At 32.7% G+C, this 24,181-nt stretch overlaps 1 protein-coding gene across 25 annotated transcripts in view; it reads right to left on the bottom strand.

The window, feature by feature from the left end:
- The window catches only part of LOC105256736 (basement membrane-specific heparan sulfate proteoglycan core protein), a 142,454-nt gene that overhangs the window by 71,971 nt on the left and 46,302 nt on the right, over window positions 1-24,181 (bottom strand). For 23 of the 25 annotated variants that reach the window (XM_025411902.1, XM_020029226.2, XM_020029227.2 and 20 more), the window contains exons 8-9: window positions 23,619-23,894; window positions 22,099-22,215 (exon numbers count right to left, since the gene is read on the bottom strand). In XM_025411902.1, coding sequence (XP_025267687.1) covers window positions 22,099-22,215; window positions 23,619-23,894 — 393 coding nt within the window. Of the gene's footprint in view, window positions 1-6,611; window positions 6,854-22,098; window positions 22,216-23,618; window positions 23,895-24,181 lie in introns of those variants that run through there. The other 2 variants (XM_020029244.2, XM_025411901.1) reach the window with 2 other exon arrangements.

The following is a 24,181-nucleotide window of genomic DNA, read 5'->3' as shown; positions in this document are numbered from 1 at the left end:
GATCCTTGCACGGCTATGAATTTATGGTATTAATTATAGACGCCTTGACATTTTTTCTGGTTTTTTCGCTGATATCGAGAAACGAGGTTGAATAATGTATACTCGTCCGTAAATAGAAAAGCATTACGCTTTTTTTAATCGAGATGGAGATCTGAATGGTTCTTGAGAATAATTATAAACTTGTATATCATTCGAAAAGTATTTATCTTGTCTTAAAGTGGTTATCTTTGTCTGTCTTAGACTTTTAGATTTCAGAATCTGAAAATTAAATGTAAATATATGGAAAATATTCGACAAAAATATTTAATACGCAAATATAATATACATATACATAATAAAATATATACATATTCTATTCTGATTTTAAATAAAAGTGTAAATATAAATGAATTAAGATTAATTTTCTTCATTTCGATGAAGATTGTTATTCTTGCAGCACCAAATTTATTTCAAGGGAAAAAAAGCAAGTTATGTGCGATGATATATTAATAAAGTAAATCGATATCAGAATATTTAACCAAAGCATTTAATTTAACATATCTTTTTTGTACGCATATAATAATCAATAAATAAAAAAATTTATGTTATATAATAAAATTACAAAGATGAACTTTTGATTTAATATAATCATGGAATTTGTCATATACATCTGTTTGCACTTTTTACGAACAGATATATGTCAATATTACCTAATGGAAAGAAAACGAAGAAAAATTAGAGGATACAATCAATATCCAGATATACATAATTATTACCATTAGCTATAAGAATCGAATAGTGTCATGCGCAATGGAAGACAATTATACAAAGATAACATCTGTATCAAACATCTCTATTAAAATTAATTGTTTATCAAGTCGTTTATTTCAATATACATATAATGCCATAGTTGACATTTTAATGATCACATTGAAATCATTATAATATTATATTAATTTATATTTGCATATTATGTTTCATCGTCCGTATTGCATTTCAAAAATTACGACTTACATCATTTTTAAAATAAATAGCTAGATATGCTGTTTTAATATGGCATTTCGACCTCGATTCTGTTTAACAAAACAGTTTGAAACGCGAAAACAGAGTTACAGAAACACCTTCTCGGATCTTCCGCTTCTGCAAGACACTAACGAGTCTGAAAACAATTTAAATTAGTTTCAATGCGAGAAACATTGCCGATCAATCGTCTTTCCGTACTTTCTATTTCATGTATACTCGCATTCGCGCTTGCTTGAGCTGAAGCAACAATGGCGAAAAGCCGTATTTTCATTTAGATAAGAACAAATTTGTTTTGAATTTCGTCGCGCGAAACTATCGAAGATCGTTCGAGTGAATCGGCCCGAGAAGGCAGATGGTATATACTCGGTAAACTAATCGCATACGATACATACTCGGTGTCTATAAATATTTACAACTATCGTTTTTAATTCACTCAGGAGACAAAATGTTTTTACGCATGACAAATATTTCCGCAAAATTGGCAAAACATACACAAATAAAAATACATACAAAAATATACTGCGCTTATCTTTTATAAAGTTTTTCATTCATTACGAAAAAATATATTAATCAAAATTTACATTTCTCTTTTCCTGCTTTTCTGTATAATATTGTTGTTAGTTCTTTATTATTATTAGCAAATTAAAGCTCAACATTTTTGCTTATGCACAATATATTAATGAAAAATTTTTATAACATCTAACATTAGCTTGAGTTGCAAGTTTCTTAAATTCATAGTTTTATGAGATTGAGAGAGCAATAAAATAAGCGTGAAACATTTCACAAGTGAAATGAAAAGGTAAATCTTGCGATTTTAATTGTATCGGTAAAAAATCGGATCCTTTAACAACGTTTTACCTATGCATTTGATTTCTTTGACAAACTTAAGATGCTTTTTTTTTCGAAATGTCTCTTCTGTTTAAATTTCATTGAATTTAAATACATTTTCCGATGTAACCGAATGGTCACGAAATGAATGCGAATTTTTTCATTCCCCTTCTACGTTTTTGTCTTTTTTCTTTGCGTCCGTCCGTGCTCGTCACTAGTAATATTCAATCACTGAATTAATTAAACGATGTTAATCGGTACACTTTAATTCTACTTACCGGATTATTTTTTACTATCATTTTTTAAAACGATTTACGCACAATTGATAAAATTGTTATTTATTTTTATTATTGAAACTTTTATTTTTCAATTTTAGACTTAAATATTTCCATCAAATTTTCGAAAAATACATTATAAATGTAAGATAATAAAAGTGATAGAGCTTTTCTGTTTTAGCTTATAAATAACAAAAAAAATACAAAAGAGACAAAGAAGAGCGAAAATAATTGAAATAATTATGAAAGAAATGATATAATATTTTTTTACCTAATACAGCTATTAAAAAATTTTTAATATCGTTTCTGTTCGTCTTCGCATAACTAATTTACTGTCGCTTTGGAATAAAATCGAAGAGCGAGAATGAAATGAAAAGCAATGAATAGAAAAAAAGCAAAATATGTTACCTTACATCGTAGCCGAAAAGCGAATGCATGTGATTTTTACAAAAATTACTGTGGTCAGCCACGCGATAGAGAGATTGAATGTTAGTGTGATTTGCAAATATGTGCGCACAAATCAAATGCGACAAACGAGACATAGGTACCTATAAAAAATGAAGCAGCGGGATATGGATTCGCGAGTTTCGGCCACGCACATGTTTTAGTAAAAAAATGTTATTTCTAAGAGTTGTAAGGCTTGTCAAAATCAAATGCTTCGATTAAGAGACGCATAAATAAAGGAATTTATTATGGTGCCTTGCATTTAATATATAAATCTGAGCAGTTTTCGCCTATGATAAACAACTATACAGGAATAACTTGATGCAGGTCAAGGATGATATGCACGAGGTTATGCGTTTCTGTGTCTATCTCTCTCCTTTAATGATCGCGTGCTTTACTTCCGCTATCAAAATCGACGATGGTGAGAACTGTCCGTTTAATACCGTCGTAAAACTTGACTGTTTTGAAAACAAATCCTCGTGTACTCTGATCTACTCTTTCGCATAAGAAAATCTATTAACAGTGAAATTACGACGTACTCTCTTTCAATATATTATAAATCTCTTAATTCACGTTGTGTTCCAAGATATATCTTATATATTTGATTGATATTTCACCATTTGTATGAATAATTAATAAAAAATATTTTTTTTAATAGTATATTTAAATCATTATTAACTACAATGTATACTATACATTGTCTTTATGTAAACATGACTAAAGTGCAAGCGCTCCGAAAGCGTTTTGCTTCATTCTAGCAAGAAATTAGAAAAAACCGCACAATAAAGTCAGTATTTGAATTAATCAATATACAGTGCAGTTTACAGTTGGTATACAAACGAGTTATGTACACTGCCGTATATAAAAGTATAATAAAAGGCACGCAAACTCTACAAGCGAACTCAACGATATAAAAGCAGCAATCGATCCTGGTGCGACATTTTTTAGACGAAATGCATGTTAGAAAATAGAGAAAATAACTTTAATATTGATTCTGCATAAGGTGATATGTAAATTTATATCGAATCTTGTAAAAGAAGATTTAAACTAACCAATGTTTTTTTGAAAAAGCTGCAAAATTATTAAATTTATTAACTTATATACTAAATTTACTATTAATTAAATTTGTAAAACTGCTTTTTCAAAATACGACATATATACGTATCAATAGGACAACTGTCTTGATTAAAATATAACATTTTAAAAGTAATAATCTATTCGCAAATGTACTAAGCCTTATCTGTAAAAATTTTAAAGGCAATAACGTAGCGTTATTCTAGAAAATCAGCGTTGTAAGGAAATCAGAGCGGATCACAAGACAGTTTACGTGGCCGCTCTTTTTATCGGCGCTTTCCTCTGGACCGGTGCGGCACAAACGAGGATTAGGAGTTGTACTAAACTAACGAGAGTAGCAACGTCGGGCCGGGATCGCCGACGCATAAATGCAACGCGTCGTTAACACCGGTTATGGAACTTCCTAGTTTCTTGCCCATTAGCCTGGGCCTGTAACGGGCGGTCGTTGGCCGCCCCGCGAACTTCTGGCCCCGCTACTTCACCGCGCAATCGTAAATGTATTAATAAATAATGACAAACTTGGGCCTCCATTGATCGCCCTCTGTCCCTGTCCTTCGCTTTCCATCAACACGATTATAAATCCTATGTTTTGCCCTCCTTAAATATCCCGACAATTGTCTCATCTATTTTTCTGGTAATAATCACATTTTTTGTACACATTTGTTTCGCATTTGTTTCGCATTTGTTTCGCATTATGTTCCAATTGGATACTCATTTGTATATATCATCGATTAATATTACAATAATTAATAATATATACATATATATATATATATATATATATATATATATATATATTAGTAATTATTGTAATATTAATCGTTAACATATATATATATATATATATATATATATATATATATATGTAGATCAGGAAATCATATCGTATTCTTATATAAAATTTAATTAAACTAATTAACTAATTATATTTAATTAGCTTTATCATTATCACACATAATTATTTCAAATTTGAAATTTTTAATTTAAAAGAAAATTAAAATCGAATCTCGTAATAGAAATTTTATTATAAATATTATATAGATTTTTTGTTCATGATATGAATTTTAGTACGAATGCGTTAAAAAATGACTGCTATTTTATTCAACTGATTAAATTAATTCTAGCTATATTTGAGTAAAATATTTTCAATGATTTTTCTCTGTTAAATATCTTTTTTTATAAACAGTAATTTAATATTCAAAGATTAATTTAGTTATATAAAGTTACTAAATTTTCATAAAATACTAAAAATTTTTTGATATATATATATATATATATATATATATATATATATCACTATATATATATATATATATATATATATATATATATATTTCACAAAAAAATGTATATATATTGCTTTTGCTTAATATCTCTGCATCTAAATACTGAACGTTATATTTCGGGACATAAACACTATAGTATAATGCGGTGCAACTACGAGCTTTCAACGTCGGCAGAATGGAGAGAAAGTAGAATGGAAAAATTGGAGAAAAAAAAGAATGCATCATACCTGCGTAGAAGGGGTAGCTACTGGCAGCTTTTATATTGCGTACATTTTATAGTGGCCGCATCTATACACATAGACACGTACACACATACATATATATGCATGTGCGTGCGTTTATCGTGTTATCCACTTTATTGTTTAACACATGCAAACAGAGTTTTCTTCCAATTCTTTATTTTTAAACTATTTTTTTGCGGAAGCTTTATATCATCTCATAAAATCAAAATACTTTAAAATCCACTTCAAATCAAGATCTTAATTACTGCCTTAACTCATATATATTAGATTTTATTAAAAAGGGTAATAAATCAGTCAAATTTATAAATTATGTAAGAATTCAGAACCTTATATTTTTTATAAAGAGCTTTATAGCTTAAAAAATATTTACAAAAGTCTATTTTCTAGAGTGCGAATGTAATAAATTTTTATTTAAAAAAAAAGAGTGTTCTGTCCTACCATAATTGAACATTTTACGTATTTGCGTCGAATTAAAAATCGATTTAAGAATCTATATTAATCTATATTGTGCAAATACTAAGTGTAGCATGCGTGCAAGGTAGAAAAAGGTTCAAGATTTATAAGAAAGAAGACCGAACGATTGTTTCATTTTGAAAATGATATTCAAGCATCTCACTGTATTTATATCTATATATACCTATCACACGTAAAAGACTTTTTTTCTCTTACGTTGTTCTTTCTTTATTTCGCCTCTACTTATTATAAAATAATTTTACATTTTCTGAACGAAACATCGCTAGATTTATTCTGAAAATGCATCGTATGGCCGACATCATGCAATTAAATGCCAGTATTGTGATGCAAGAAAAAAGAATTAGGAATAAAGAAAGAAAACGGATGAAGTAGGATAGGAAAAGGAACAAAAATAAAGGTGACTCTGCAAAGATGAATAGAATGAAAAAAAAATATGGAAATGTTAGGAAAATTGTTATCACAATATTATATAATTATACAGGTAAAGCAATGTCATTTACTTGTCATGAGGTTATCATGAACTGAGAAAAATAATGAGTTTTTAGATGCATAAATCCATATGTGAGTAAAATGGATTATTTTTTTGTCATCTAAAATTTTCAATGCGAATTATTTCTTTTTCTTTTATTAATTTTTTGCGAGAATTATTTCTCATTCATAGAAACTATTAAACCATTCTATCTGACAAAAAAGTTTACAATAAAACTTAAAAGATTAAACGTTTTAAATTTCTTATCTTAATGTTACAACACTATTTAATGCTTAAGATAAATTAAGTTAAGCTCAGCAATGACAGCATATTACAATGTTATAAGATAGAAATATTCATGCTATATCAGCAATATACTACATGATATAAACTTTTAATAATTAGAACATTTTAATGTATTTAATTCTTTCAAAAAAATTCTTGATTTCTTGATTATTATCGCCGTTGCCAAGCTTAAGGTGCTAAAGGATGCGTGAAACCGAAAGAGAATAATTACCTCGATTGCGTGATCGATACGGAGTTCCGTGCCTCTGCGCGAGGTTCGATCGTGCCACGGCCAGCAGGAGCAAAAGAATTGGCAGAAGTCTCGTCGTCGGTAGTCCCATTTCACTTGTCGATCGTTTACAAGCGATTCATTTGCCGCGTACACGATTTTATATGTGCGCGTGCTTTCTCTCGTACAGAAATAAATATTCGAAAGCTTCCTTAAGATTTTCTCAAATGTGCCCTGGATGCTTCAAAAATAAATGACACGATGGCGATGCTATTCGGGAACTAAATGTGATTGCAATAGTTAATTGATTTATGCATGCGGATCATGACGCAAAGCATCTCCCATATGTTTCCACGAAAAAATTTATTTGCTAAATATATTGAAAATGGAACCGAACATAGCAGGGAATGATAGGAACCGCAAGTCGTCTCGTTCAGATGTCGAGGCACACGATGAAGATAGACCGTAAAAAGTTAGAAAAAGTTTTATGTCCGTGTCACGATTTTTTTAACATGAGTTTTTTAATGAAAAAAAATCATATTTTATTACAAAGAGTAACTTTTGATGTTGACTTGTATTTGTTTAATAAATTTAATTTATCGTTGGCACATAATAACTCCTACATGATATATAAGAATTTATATTTCAAATTGTAGTTAAGGGTTTTGGAAAATCTTATATTGATTATTTTTCAATAGTCTTTATCCACAATAAAGATTATCATGCAAGCAAATCGAGAAAAGCGAAATAATTCGATTCTTTCTGATTTGCGTATTTTTTCTCATCTTTTGTTCTCATCATTTTTTTATTTCCGTATTTCGTCAGAGAATCATAGAAACAAGTCTCGGAATTTTACATAGTTTTTCACAGGTGTTTATTCTATTCTTCTTTTAGTTGCACCTTTTTTTCAACCTTAAGCAACCCAGCGGCAATTCAGTATTTGTTCGCGCGGATTAAACCGGATTGTACAATGCCGGTACGCGGTTACGCTAAAAGCCAAGGAAATTGTCCCGGTCCCGGTAAACAGACAATGGCTGTACGCCGTCGCGACGCGCTGTTTTTCAATTATTTTTAATTATTTTCTGAATGACGGCCTGCGTGTTTTGCCGTCGATTTTGATGCACACCAGCTATGGTCTTCAATCTCGCTCGCCGTTGCATTGTCGGTCGCGTCGCGTTGTCGCGGTCTCTCTATATCGTGTCGTCCACCTTCCTTCCATTATATCCCAATTTTCCCAATATCGTTAACATCTCGTGCGTTATTTAATTGATTCTAGTTAAAATTAATTAACAATTGCACCGTGCAATCGAAAATAAGAATATTTTCGCGCTTTTCTTTTTGGTACATACATTAAAATTATTATAAAATACAATAATCCTTTTTATTCTCATTTCCTAAGATATTGAATAAACCACAACTGTTCTGTATCTAAGTATGTAATTTTTGTGTAAAATATTCTAATCGAGAAGTAGAAATATATCATACAATTTTAAAGATTTTCCTTATGGAAATAAAACATTTTACATGTTATTTTTTCCATCTCTTATTATTCGATTATAAATTAAATTATTCATAATTTTAATTATTAACGTGAGAGTCGGACTAAACGACGTTGCTTTTCGAGATCTTGCGCTTTCATATTGGCGGCGAAATACTGTGCGTAAAAGCACGAATGCGAAGATGCAGACTGGTGTTACGTGCTACGAAGGATTTACTCGAGAAACTCATGCTCGCTCTTACTTGAGTCGCAAATGAGATTTTTTCGGACTTCGTGCCCTGCATTACTCGGCAATTTAATTTCGGAAGTAAAGAAACCTCGGCGGATTAGAAACTGGATGACAACGTTCCGCAAGCTCGTAACCGTACTTTTACGACGCTCGTCAATCTCAGCCATATTTATCCGTCGAGAGCGTAAATTATAACAAGCTGTTAAATATTTTATATAAATACCGTTCGTCAGCAATGAGAAAGAGAATATATTTAACAGCGACCTAACTTTATCTTATATAAATCATTTAAATATAAGAGTTGCATTATATATGTAGATGTCAGACGTATATTCGGAAGATACTTTGCAAAATCTCGCGAAATCTCTTTACATTTCGAGTAAAACAAATTATGCTCATCTCGAAACAAAATTAAGTTGTCAAAATAAATGAAAATCCTTCGAGCGATAGTTAAAATAACCGCATTGTAGTAAATCAATTAAAGGGATAAAAAGAATTATTATTTATAATTGACCGGAGAGAATTAAATTTAAAAAATATTTTTTCGCTAATACCGGCACCCGAACAAGACGAACTTACGAATCTATGACTTCTCGTGCGACGAATCGAGAGAATTCAATTCAATGACGATTCGCAGGAGGAAGAATGAAGGCTTCGCGTTGACCGAACTTAGCAGACTGGCATGCCGTTAATCGTCATAGAGCGAAGGAAGAACCATCCGAGTATAAGAACACCCCACCGCCGTTGTCAACAGGGGAAAGCGTGGGAGGTACTCTAAGCTACTACAGATTTTTTTCTTCCAGCGTTCTCGCTCCACTACATAAGCCTGCGGCAAAGTCATCGGCAATGGCTCTTGTTCCCGAGCTTCATTGTTCTCGCGCATGAATGGAATACAAGAGTAACTTTCCAAACATAGGTTCAGTTTGATAAATATAATCAAGTCATTAAGCAAAGATTAAGAATCGTATTAATTTCGGGAAAGCTTGCACGATTCAAAGTTTATCAATCATTAATTTGCTAGATCAAAGAAAAAATAGATAAAAAGAAATGGAAATATATAGCTAAATATACTCTTTTCTTTCGGTTCTTTTCTATGTAGATAATTTTGATAGATTTCCTTGTAGTTATAGGTTTCCTTGTAGTTATTTTTAATGTTCTAATATATAAGGCTTCAAATTTATAATCATAATTTATTACTATGTAGTTGAAATACTATTGGGAAGATAGTAGAAGAATTCATGATAGCAAGAGCGAAAATAAAGACTTTGGTACGTAAGTTAAGACAAGTGCTCATTGTAATGAGACACTGATATGAATAGACCGATAAGAAGGCAGGCATCTAAGATCGAGCATTTGGTTAAGTAAAGTAAAAGTCTTCAATCGAGAAAATATCATTAGTTCGAGAAACGATGAGATTTTTAAGACATACATAACACCTGGATCGATTTTCTCCGAAAACACCTGCTTACACCGGTTTCTAAATGTGAAGCAATCGATAAACGTAAAATTCTTTATTGAAGTTTGTATAGAATTGTTCTTTTAGGTTTCTTTCCTTTCTGGATGACTGATAAGTGCGCGCGGAATGACAGATCGAATTTTCACCCTCATACAGCTCACATCCTCGCAATTATATCATCGCTCCGAAAAACAGCAGCTCGAGACTAACAGTCACATGTCCATGTTATAGATATTCGCAACCGCAATTTAGTTTGTACGCAAACTCTACAACCGCGTAATTAACAGGAAGCGCACCACACGATCGAGTTATTCGCGAATGTCGCGAAATGAAATTCTCGTCTCGATTTTGAACATGGTCGATTTTGCTCGAAACGTCAAAGTTGACCGCGCGCTTTTTCATCCGACAATTTTGAATCCATTATACTACCAGCTGAGTGTGTAACTTGCGAACTTTTATAGTCGGCTATTTTCCCTTATCCCACGCGACTCGTTTCCGCGAAGCTGCGTCGCGATGCAGCAGGATCGCGATTCCCCGCGACTAAATACTCTTGCCGGCGCGTCTTGTCAGCGAACACGTAAACGCGGACCAGGAGCGAGACCGACCGACCGACCCGTCGTGTTCCGAGCGAGTAACTGTCGGCCGAGAGGAGCGTGGGAGGTCTTGCAGGTACCGCGGCTCCGTGGCGTAATGGCAATCACGCGGCCTCATGTCGACCCTTTGGCGCGCTTCAACCTCTCGGCAGTTTCCGGCGAGCGCTCGGTGCCGCTCGACACCGTCCTTCGCGTTCATCTCGCTTTGGGAGTCGGCGCCGAGCAGTCCGCGAGAGTACTTAGGGATGAATTCTTCGAATTTCTTTTAATCCTTTTTCTTTCTTTTATAATGTACGCTTTTCCTTCAATTGCATTTACTTTCAATACAATGACATGAAAATGAATATTGATTAAGAGCTGATCAATTATAAAATACTCGAATTAAGCATTTACCCCTAACAATTGCTTGCAGAGTATATCGATATTCGAGACAATAAGATTGCTCAATGTTACATATTTCTTGCATAAATAAATAATTTACAAAGACATTTCAGTTGGTTTGTAGAGCAAGAACTGTCGTCATACAATTGTCAAGTGATTGCGCGACTATTTTTTACGTTACATATTTTTACACATCAAACATTTTGCCTTTTACGTAGAAAATATCGTTTCGTTCATCAGGCTAAACATGTAGCTGCAAGTCGCCTACGAATATAAAGGATTAAATTGCGAGGATGAAATTCGAACATCGTATCTTAATTGTTAGCAAATGTCTGTTTAAGTAAATTAATGGAGCATGCCAGTGTCATATCACGGGTGATCACCGATGACGACGCGGTCAAATTTCCACGTACACTCTGCCGATGCATAGCGATGCATACCAAAAACGTCATTAGCGATGTGCGACGCGTGGTGTCGGCAGAACGACCGACACGTTCGGTCTCTCCGTGCGAATTATAAAACTTTAAATAAAATAACTTTAGAATTTCACGAAGCTGCACGCGCGCTCGGACAAGCGTGTCGTGATGCACGGTGACGAGGAAGAACGAAGGAAACGCACGTAGAAAGAAAGACAACGAGGAAGGATGAAACGCCCACGACACGATGTAGACACGGAAGAAAGGGACGCGATGTTTATTCAAACTCATCTTGTATCGCATTTTCATACTAATGGACTTTTTCAACTCAGGACCCTAGGAAGAGAGAAAGAGAGAGAGAGCATGTCCTCCGTTCTTTGGCTTTAGCCAACGAAGAGCGGTCCCGGATGACGATCTCCGGATTATCATACTCGCGTTAGCATAACAGTTAGAATCTCGACTCGAGAGATGGGCTAAGGCGAGCGCGGAACGAGCAGTGTCAAGAAGTGCTCTCGATTTCTCGACTCCTCGGATTCGTTGCGCGAGATAAACGATCGACCGCGCGACGACGTCTTGATTTATTCATCTATTTTCCGCAATCGGAACGGTAAACCGAGTCATTTAGCTTGAAAGTTGTAAGAATAAAGTTTGAGAAGATGCGGGTACAAAAGTTGATGCGACTCATTTAACCTGATAAAAGATTTCTGAAATGGTTTATTTTACTACTAATCGGATGAGAGAAAGCAGTTCATCTTTTTATCTCTTGATTGAATTAATTTAGTAGAGAATTGCTGAATATTACGGACAAGCTGAAATAATTACATTTACATCTTAAACGTTGTTATATTTTTATTATTCTTTTTATTTAAAAAAGTTTAACGAAAAGAAAATACGGATAATATGATAAAATAGTTATTATTAAGAAAATGAGATCGGACTCCTCTTTGGAATAATATATTGAACAAGAAATAGAATAGAGACGTATCAGTATGCAAGCACAAATAGGTAATGACTTAAATTGATTTCACAGCCATAATGACGTAAATATCTTTCATGTTCTGTTAGTATGACAAATACATGAGATAGTAGTCTAATTTCAACTCAGAATTATGTCAACGATATTACATATGCTAATCCTCATTCCTATGGCAAACTTTATCTCGCTTTAAATAATTTATACAAATGGGCTTGTTCATTTTGTATAGTTATCTTACCGTTCACATTTTTAAATACTATAATATACTTTACGTTTAATATCTTGTTATCCAATAAAGTGAAAAAGAATGATTATAATTAAACGCATTATAATCATTCTCTTTCACTTTCTTCTTTAGTCTTGTCACTCTAATAATAATTGTATGATATTACGAAACATTGGATCATACGCGCTTCTTCACATTATTGCATGTTCTTAGCAAGACTTCTATTATCATACATAATGTTAAAAATTACTCTTACATAGCGCCACATACTATGGCATGCTTTCCTTCAAGGACAAAAATTTATTTTTCAGTATTAGCGTAGAAAAGAATTGAGCTATTTTTATATTGAAGGCGTACATTTATTATGCAATCATTTTTTTGCGATCGTTCTGAAGAGCGTTCGGAACATGTCGTCTTTAAGATGAAATAAATTTCTCATTACTGGCATAATTCGCAGGAGAGTTTGACTCAATCGGCGGCTGCTTGTAGCAACTATCGCCGGATGCATCCCGTATCCTCATCCTGCATCCCCATGCGGACGAAAATTACTTTCGGGTTCGGGCATGGAAGAGAAGGGAGGGAGAGGGGTTCTATGCAGGTCGAGAGAGGGCAGAATTTTCGTTCTACTCAGGGACGATTAAACAAATCCAGAGCGCCGACGCCGCCCGCTTCGCGTCGTAATTCTCTCGACCGCGTACGTATTGTCGTAAATTACAAAAAAGGGGGTCTGAATTGCACGAGCAACGGCGCGTGCACGCGAACGCCGCGAAATAACCATGCCTGTGTTTATGCGTCCGTGTGCAACACGTACACCCGGCCACGATGCATCGGGATAATGCCATCCAAGAGTCAGTTCTTGTGCCGCCACAAAGAGATCTCGACAATTCGAAAAGAAATAATTTTTAATGTATATCAAACCTACATATATATAAAATTGAAATTTAAACCAATTCGAATATAGCGCATCTTTCATTCGTCGAATGGATTAAAGAAAATCGATACTCATCGATAAAACATGAAAAAATTGAATAAAATTTCAAATAATATTTGTCACATATATCACGCTTCAAATTTTCATAAGAAAAACGAGATTATTTTCGAAATATTTCTCGATTCGAAATATTTCAGCGATTTTGTTACAAGATATTCAATTAGAATCTTTTAGTTAATATATCTCATAATCAGATCAGTTTAGATCATTTATAAATGAACCAAAAATATAAAATATTTATAATATTTTCTAATATTTCAGTTTAGAACTAGAACTATTTTGATTTAAGAAATGTTAAATAGATTTATATGTACTTTAAAATAGATCTCTAGAATTAATTCAAAAGAATTAAAAAATAGGGTGATTTACATTATTCCACGCGCGTTATTTCTGATAGAATTTATCTGATAAAATATATCTAGAACAAAGATAAAACATTTCTGATAAAATGTATCTACAATAAAGATTGTAATAAGAAGATCAGGTGAGGAGAGAGAAAGTTCGATGAATACGAAAAGGGGATGTTCGGTAGGTCGGCCTTAGAGGAATACTGTTGCAACGTACTGTACCTTGCATGTACATATACACCGACTGTTTGTCGTTGGTGCTGTTCGTTTGTTACGAGTGGACCTTAAGTGTACGAGGTGCCACGGTAACGCCTACCAATCTGCTGTTTGTCCTCCAACCACCCGCTGCTCTCGCCGCCATCCCTCGGCGCGCTTAATTCCCGCGCGCGCGAAATGAAGCTTAAAGCCGAAAATGAATTCTAAAAAGCGAACGAGCCGGGCCAGTGCCATCGCTGATAAAAGCGAACCCGCTTTCATATTCGAACGACGCCACGATGATCGTACTCCTCCTACATATGTTTCCACGAGGAAAAACCCAGATTATAATTAAAAGGCGAGAGACGATAAAGATAATTCACATTCTACATGTAATTCGAAATATAAATCGTCAGTTACGAAATGACAAATATATTTAAAATTCAACATTTTCTTATGTTTTTCTTATAAAAAAATGTTTATTTTATACATATAAACTTTTTTTTATTGCATTTCAATGCAACATTGGAACGGTGTCATGACGTTTTAGTAATTAAATTAGTAATATTTAAATATTAATGTCTTATGAACAAATTTCTTCTTTTAGTTTTACCAAATTTTTTATAAGGCTGAAAGCTTTTAGATGTCACATTCGGTCGAGAAATTGTAGATGCTACTGTCACTAGAGGATATATTTAACATTCATATATATTTCATTCATATATATTTAAGATATCAAATTTTACGGTAACTTTCAGGTTTATTGAATTCATCTGTCATCATTTTGAGAGCGATGTTGATATGTGACTATAATAATATTCGGAAAGTTAAAAAGTATATCTGTTCCTCTTACTAGATTATTAAATTCTCATATATTTGACTTTGAACATTTTGGGCTTATACAGCATATATATATGTTAAATTGACATGATTGACATACTTTTAGTAAAAATGTATATATATATATATATATATATATATATTTCTACAATTAAAAAAAGATTAAAACCATTTCCCCAAATTATTCGTTTTATCTCGAATATACAATAAAATAATATAAAATAATAACGTCTTCTTCATTAGTTATCAATATATTTTGATTTTATTAAAATGTATAACCATTTTCACATGAAACATTGTTAAACGTTTTACGTAAAGCGACTAAAAATATGTTATAGTAAATGTTACCGTTTAATTTGAATCGCTCAGAATATCAACTATTCTGGTTCACAAATAGCCGTCTCCTGCAATGGTCGAAACTTCGAAAAACGTTACTACCATTGAATATTCAGCCTTACAAATACATTCAGATGGACCGTTCAATCTTTGCATGTTTCCGAAAATTTTTAAAGTGACAGATAAAATTTCTCTTTAAAAGTCTGATACACAGTTAATTTTGGAAATGACGAAAGCTAATTCTTTATTTATTTATTGCAAAAATATTTCTTTATAAATGTTCCAAATAATGATAAATTTTGTGTAAAAAGAAAAAAGAGTTATTAAAATAATAGAAAATTAATTGATTAAGAAATGTATATTATAGATAAAAAATAATATATGCTTTATTTAGTAATGTGAAATTTTATGCTTTATTGTGCTTTATCATGTTTTATTTTAATAAATACCAGAAATAGTGTATGTATGAACTCGAAAACTGATTCACTATTAAACTTTATCATTTAATTTGTTTCAGTGTACTGTGAGATAGATTCCACAAAGTAATAAAGATAAAGCAACGCTCAATTAGATATATTCAGGATGTGAAAAGTAAAATATTTCGAAATTTCGTCAGACACAGGAAATTTCGCGAAAATTTGTTGATTCAAAAATATCTTTCATCGTATATCGGTTGTTAAATGTAAAACTGATTTATTACATTATACATAAAAAGAGGTCATTTATAATATTTAGATGGTCGAGTTATTATCCAAGTCTATTTATAGCTCAAATAAGTTAATAAATTAATATCTTATCGTCTGGGATACAAATTATGAAGTTATTATTAACGTGCAAAGTACTTCCCTGCTATTTCATGATCCTCAATTGATATGCACATGGAAATAACCGAACTTGGAAATGGGGACAACTTCGTGTAACGCTCATCTTCTATTCAGTCAAGTCTCTCGACATATGTTATGTCATTTATCTCTTAGAAATGAAATGTATCGTTGGCGTCATTCTATCGAAAATACGTATGCTAAATTCATTCATTGTTATCTGCATTTCATATTAATGCTAACATAACGTGAGCGGATGTATAAATATAACAATAAGCATGAATATAACATATAAATATAATAGAAATAATAAAAGATCGTAAAAATATAAAATATTGAAAAGATGTACTTATTTTCAGACGCTAAGATTATTCCGTTATATTAATAAAATTATTCAGTTATATTATTTCTAATTTATACGTCTTATCTAGAAATAGATAAAATAAGTTATAATATCTATATTTCATCATCATCATCCTTTTTTGCTGAAATAAATGTATGTAACAAATAGAAATGTGAGAATATATCATAGTGTTATATACTATCTTATTTATATAAAATATTCAGACGTGACGTTTCACTATAAAATTATCTTTTCAATAAATAAACCGCATTCTGATATATATGTAGATATTCTGATATATATGTAGATATTGTAAAATTCTTCAAATATTTTAGTCGAAGTAATAACTAAATTCATAAATATTTTAGTCAAAGTAATAATTAAATTCACAAATATTTTAGTCAAAATAATAACTAAATAATTTTATTAGAGAATTTAATAAATAATGTGTAAATATAAAAATGCGAAAGTCTTTTTTCTTCATGAATCATTTGTCTTTAATCAGCAAAATATAAGCAAATTCATGTAACAATTGTTTAAGTTTTTAGAATAGAATTGTCTTTCTTAAAAATAAATGCAAGTATCATTTAACGTATACTGTGATAAATATAATAAAATAGTATGATACTCCTGCCATTAATGTTAAAGAAACAAATACATACACATTTGTGTGTGTATATATATGTAGAACAAAAATATAAACTGATAAAATAAATTATTTTATAACTTTTACAATTGAACTTTGCTCGATACATGCGAACGATCAATTAGAAACCGTATTAAGTCTATAACACGCAGGAAATGGCAGGCTCGTTATTCACCACAAAAACCATCCGCGCTGTCTTGTCTCGAAAGTGTAAACGAACGAACGAACCCCTGATCAGCGTAATGTAACTATGCGCCGCGAAGATGCAATCGCGAAACGCCGTGGATCATGCCAACGCGATGGCATGCAACAAGGATAAGCTTCATACGTCGTCCACCTGGCACGGAACTCTAACGCAACGTTGATACCATTGATAGGATCGAACATGTATTCGCGCCCATATTACGCGTGTTGGTTGCTTTTATAACGCGAGTTAATCCCCATCATATTCGGACGCATGTCACTATGACTGATGTTCCTCTTATTGATAGAAACAAAGAAAAAAGACAGAGTAAACGTCAGTTAGAAATTGAAATATGTGTAAAGTCAAAATTTCTTTTTTCTTTTTGTTAATAAACTAATTGAAACAAGACTTTTTAAAACCTAAATTATTTAATATTTTAATTTAATATTTTAAAGATGATAAGAATTAATTTTAATTACATTGAATCGAGAAGTACATTTTAAATATATCAGTTTTGCGATGAAAATAGTTTCGGCAATTTAGGTTTTGTCCGAGTATAAAACGCGCAAATGTAAACTTCAAGAAAAATGCACCAATGTAAATGTGGAGTATGTATGAGGAATGTTTTTTGCGATGCAGAAATATATTGTTTGTCCCAGAACTATCATTCTATAAAAAAATAGTTCGATTTAAAACCATAATTCGATCGTGCACAATTATTTTGCGGCATTAAATGTAGTTTCCTTGAAAATTTTAATATATTTGATTTAATATGGATAATATAATATATATGAGTTAATTATAATTGTTTTTGTGACAGAAAAGAATGTTGTTAACTACAGCATATATTTTCCGTAATGATAGAATACATTTCTTTATACATTTAATTATAATGTCGTTAGAATAAGATACCGTAATAACGTTTCGCGATCTGATAATGTATGTCATTATTTGCTCCAAGTAGCTGGATCGATCAATACGCCGACGTATGTCAACATAATTTATGAATGTGCACGTTTTATCTACGTTTATTCTGTTTAGTATAAATAAAATATTAATTGTAACTAAATGTTCAACCTTCTTGACGCATATTAATTAGAAAAAATAATTGATGTATTTTTTTCAAATCATTTAAATATCTTATATAATGGCAAAAAGTATATGATATTTAATAAATTATATATACAAGCTTTTTTTGTATAATTGTCAGTTGAAAGAAAAATAATTTAGATTAAGAGATTATATAGCATAATGTTATATATTGAAGAAATAGAGATGAATCTATAATTCAAGCAATATCAGAAAAGAAATTTCCAGTCCGTGCGTTTTGCAAAACCTTTGTTCATCGCTACAAATGAAGTGGAGTGATAGCGAGTTGTGTTTCTAGATATGGTCGGCGCGCATTAAGTTAACTTCTTTTTGTGAATGGTCTTCGGACGTGTAGAGAACGATAAATTTTCGCAGACCGGACGTTTGCGAGTGCGCTCGTGTGTTTACGCTAACGACGGTACGAGTGTTAAAAATGTAATGACATGCAAAAGAGAGAGGGTCTCGCGTAAACCTAATGGTCATACGACATACAAGTCGGCTTGTAATCGAACAAGCATCAAATGCCGAAGGCGCAGTCTATTATTATGAACTATTATCATCGTCTATTACCGTGCTGCGCCGACCACATTTTTCTTTATATTTCATTTTCAGTCAACATACGCTTCGCCTTACACTTAAGTAGTCTAACCAAAAGACACCAAAAGTTTAGGTTAAATGAACCAACAATTTTTATTATTTTTTTTGAGATTAACTAAATTCTTTTATAAACTATGTTAATACAAGTTCCAAGATAAATCTTTTTTAACTTTTGCGATAAAGAAATTTTATTCCAATTGTTGGCATCTATAAGTTTACATAAACAATATTTAGTCTTGTTTAACGTGACATGACTACATAAAAGAGCAAGAGGTTTCCATCGTAAGTCATGAAGAAACCTCTCTTAAAACTACTTCCATCGTTATATTTCCGATAACGAATGCATTGCACTAAAAGCAATCGTGAACGTCTTTTGACCAAGAAATACTGTATTCGCGAATGGTACCGAGCCTAGTCGGCGTACCCAGTAGTAGATTAATTTCATAGTACAAAAATATTTCAAATATCTTGAAAACTTTTATTGAGATATTTTTCTGAGGATTTTATACCGTTGTTAAAATGTAAAGTATTATAAATTAAAAACCCTTATAGCTAATATTAATCTGTAGCAACGATGTAATAAGGAAACTTTGTTTATGCTTTTAAGCATTAATTTTCGATACTGTTAATCGTAAACTATGTTTTATCGATAATTCTCTCTCTAAAATTAAGATAAATAAATCTTCCAAAAGCCTGGTCTCGGCGAGCTTTATTCAGAAAAGTATACTTCTATGATATTTATGGAACGTCGTATCAGAAAAGCAAGACTTCTTATAATATATTAGCGAAGAGCTTACTAAAATTTTATCATATCCCGTTTTCCCACACCCATCGTTCCTCCGACCATTTGGATCTTCGTTGCTGCTCAAGGACGTACCGTTGCGGACGTTTAAGTCGACCGGTCTATATACGCGAGTCGAGGACGCACCTGAGTAATGTTCGTAGACGACGGAGGTTGACATTTGTCATGGCAGTGCCTAGCGTGCAGGTTATCCTCCTTCCCTCTCTTCTGATTCTACCCTTCTATCCTCCCCACTACGCTGTTGTATTCTGTTGCCTCTTTCTCCAACTCCCGACTCAGCGAAACTCATAATTGTTCGAGGGGACATATCGTTGGCGCGAGGGGGGAAGAGCATCGGAGACACGAAAGTGGTTATGCGCATTCCTGCTTAAAGGGAGAGAAAGAAAGAGAGAGAGAGGGCAATGAAGAGGAGAAAGTGGAGTAGCGAAGGGTGAGTTAACAAGGGGAAACGAAAAGAGAGAGAGGGAGAAAAAAAGAGGAAGAGAGCTAACATCATCCCCCTGTGCCTCACGACTGAATACTTGAATATTGATTAAGCATGCACATCGCGATTACTGGGAGCAGGTAAAAGCGCTCTTCTTGCGGGTCCGCGACCTGCGTGTCTACGGATATTTATGTGAAGCGGTGCTTCGACGATCCCTCTACTCGCCTCCATCCTAGCCCCCGTGCCTACCCCTCGTCAGCACCAGCCCGTCCGCGCGCAAGCTCTCGTCGTCTCAGACGGATAAAAAAGGCATGCCGGAAGACTCGAAAGATATCCGCTAACCATGAGACGTTTAAATGATGAGAGCGCGGATGTACGGAGCGTGCACGGTTGCTTGATTTACGATCGGCCTTCGCAGGATTATATCCTTCGATCGCGAGCCATCGTGCCGCGAACGCGCGTTGGCCTAGTTCGCCGCCGGTCAACGATTAACGGAATAACGGGAAGCCATTCCTCAATTTGTTCCTGTTTTTTTTTTCTTCTCGCCTTCAGCGCACGCGAGGTTACGAGGACGGAAACGCGAATACAAGAGAACCAGTTTCCGCGATGCTTCTATAAGACAATGAGATGAGAATCAATTATAGATAGATGCTTACACTGAAGTAGCCACAAGTAAGCTCCTAGATCATAGTAAATTGTTTCGATAGCGAGAAAGATATTTATTAGCAATCGAGTAGTTCCCTCGAAGAATGATGTTTCAAATCGTGATTGTGGATTGTTCATTTTGAATGGGAGGATAATTGTGAAATCACGATAATGATGAAAAATACAAGTTTCCATGTAAAACGCTACGTTTTATTGTATGCGCAAATGTGTTAACGCCGACTCGTTATGTACATTGTATAATTCTCGGGAATAATTAGCTCGCTGCCTCGAATTTCTCGCTATTACGCGAAGTATTGTTATTAAAAAAAAAAAATCATCAATTATATATTGGAAAAATTTCTGTAAAGACATCGCGTAAAATTATTTCTACATCATATCTCTATTTCTTAGTCAAGTTTAAAAACGTAAATAACTCACTATTGTGTCTTATTGATTTAAGGTACAATGCAAACAGCAGTCAAATAACGTATCAAATCGCAATTTATTTCATTATTGGGCGTTTTTTGCTCTTTTCATGGGGAAGGCGCGAGGATATAATTCACGGGCCGATACCGCCAAGCTAATTTACCCCGGCCGAACGCGCGCAGCCGTCTAATTAAGCTGGCTTTCGCACAACAAAGCGCGTACGTGTGGCCGCAATCGGGCGGGCTTTACAACATCGGCCAGCATCCGGTGCTTCCACGTTGTTGACCACGATCGTCCTCCACTCGAGCTGCAGGAAGCACCGGAAAAAGAGGATGGCGGAGAGAAAAAGCCTCCCCGAGCTTTGAATATTCAGTAGGTATATCCCGCTCGCCTCTCGGCTTCTCCCCGTCTGACCTTATTTTTCTTACGAAAAAAACTGCGGCTTCCGTCGTTACTTATGGATTCGCCTCGTCGTTTGCGGAAAAGATACGTCGCCGGAAATTTGCGCCAACTCTCGCAGTTGAATAAAGGACAGACCGATTTGAATTAACATTCGAGTGTCAAGATGGGGCGCGTCGCTAATAAACCGTCAGTCTCGATAAGCAAAGTTTTACGCGGGGAAAATGTAGCGAAAGATAACGGCCATATCGATTCTCCGGGTCGGTAGAACAGGTAACTAGTCTCTGTATCTTTTCACCTCGCGAAATCTACGTCCTAACTGATAAACTGGCGATCGTAGATAAGCTACAGGTCGTTCATAGACATGGTCTATGTTATCGCGCAGTCGATAAAACTGAAATTTCCGGTTGGATAATTGATTTAATTTCGCCGAATATATTTTTTAGATTTTTTATATTTAATATGTGTGAAAAAAATAAGAAATAATAAATAGAAATATAGATTTAACGGCAATGTGTGATCATCTATATACAAAATTAAACAGAAAATTTTCTGCTTAAACAACTAAGAGTTCCCATAGCTTATTATCAAAATTTATATTAACATTGTTATAAAAAACTGTGTACTCACCGGGATAATTACAGTCGTGTTCGTCGCTACCATCTTGACAATCTTCTAGGAAGTTGCATCGTTGAGATTCCAATATGCATCTGTTTACGTCGCATGCGAATTCTCCAGCGCTGCAGCCTATAAGATATAATATAAATTATTAATATTTTTGCAATGCATAATGATTCCACTTTAAAACTACAATATTTTGTTTATGATTATCATAATGCTTTCAAACTTACACAAAAATACACAACTATATATGATAATAATAATAAATTATTACTTACAAAATTATTATAAAATATTACATATAAAATTTACCTTTTAAAAGTATTAGAGAAACATACGATTTCTTATTATTACTAGCATGCTAATTACATGCATCAATATACAATAAAAATCTACAAATTCTATTGACATATATACATTTGTAAACGAATAAAATACTATAGATGAGTGGAAATTCTAAATATATCTTATATAATAATAATATATACATGTTATTATGTAAAAAGGAATAAATGTTTAGTATGTGATTCTTAATTTTACCAATATTTGTTTTGATAATTGTGTGTATGCGCATACGCGCGCGTGCTTGAAACTATGGTCGCACGGAGTTCGTTTAACGAAACTGTCACACATTTATACCACTGACGCAAAACACACACACATGTATATATATATATATATATATATATATATATATATATATATATAATGTTTTATAATTTTCTTAATACTCTTGACTGCACGTTTATTCATAGATGATATTTAGATTTTTCTCGATAACTTTATTAATATTTAACAGAATACTTGCAATATTATGAATGTCGATAAAATTATCAAAAATTATGATTAAATATCTTATACTGCAGTAATACAAATATAAAATAATTCAAATCCGTTCAAATTAACTCGAAGTGCAATCAATTATAGATATTATTAAAATAAATATTAAATTATGAAAAAATTAAATTGCCAGAAATAAATATTGGTAATAAGTAATCATACCGAATTAAAAATGTCAAAAAAGTATTAAACGATTGTCATTTTACAATATATACAGTAAATTCTGTAACTTTATTACATTATTAAAAGAATAAATGCTTAATATTTATGATTAAATTTTTTATTTTTAAAAAATCTTTTATGTGTTGATAAAAACTTTTAAAATTTAAATCTTTAAAAAAATGATCATTCTTATTTCATTTTTTATATTACAATATTCAAATTTAATAATTATACGTATGGAATATTATTAAATTCTAAAGCAGAAAAAATAATAAATATTAATACTTTACAATTAATCATTACAATTATATCATTACAATTATAAATTATATTTATTATCCTGGCAACAATGCATATATAATTATTGCGTTCAAATAAAATTACATCAAAAATGAGAGAAGAACAATGTTTCTATATTAAAATATATAAAATTTGTGAATTTTGAAAAAAGAAGATTTCAATATTGAATATTTATCTTGATCTTTTTTACCATTAAATCAGCGAGGATCAACTGGTTCAACTTATACCTGGATGTGGACAGTCGACCTCGTCACCACCATCATCACAATCTAGAACACCATCGCATTGTTGCACCGAGCAAATATGACGACTGCCATCTTGACAGCGTACCGTGTCATCGGCACGACACATGTTTGACGATGACCTCAGCGTAGACACCTCGTCTTCCCTATCATCGTCGATGTCTGATACTTCCGGTTTTACCTCAGCAGATAGTTCCTTTGAATCTACCGGGAAATATCCTGAATTCTCCTGTCGTGTCTCCATAGTGGTGTGCTCGAAATCTGTTGTTTCGTTCATCAGTATGGTTCAATTGGTGTACGAATATCATACATGTGTTAATAAAATTGATGAATTAAGCGAATAATAAATAAATACTAACTAAATGATGATATAAATGTAAATGCTATTTTTCATCTTGTTTTCAAGTACTTTGTAAGTGAAATATAATATTATCAATTAAACAAGGTTGAAAGACATGCATTTAATAGAAAATGAACAAAAATAAAAAAGATAATTTAAAATTTATATATAACGCTCTCCATGGATGCAAGTTTCTGCAAGACTCCAA

This window comes from Camponotus floridanus, unplaced genomic scaffold (genome assembly GCF_003227725.1).
Source record: "Camponotus floridanus strain SB8 unplaced genomic scaffold, Cflo_v7.5 scaffold45, whole genome shotgun sequence".
Lineage (NCBI taxonomy): Eukaryota > Metazoa > Arthropoda > Insecta > Hymenoptera > Formicidae > Camponotus > Camponotus floridanus.
This window is presented reverse-complemented; position numbering and strand designations above follow the sequence as displayed.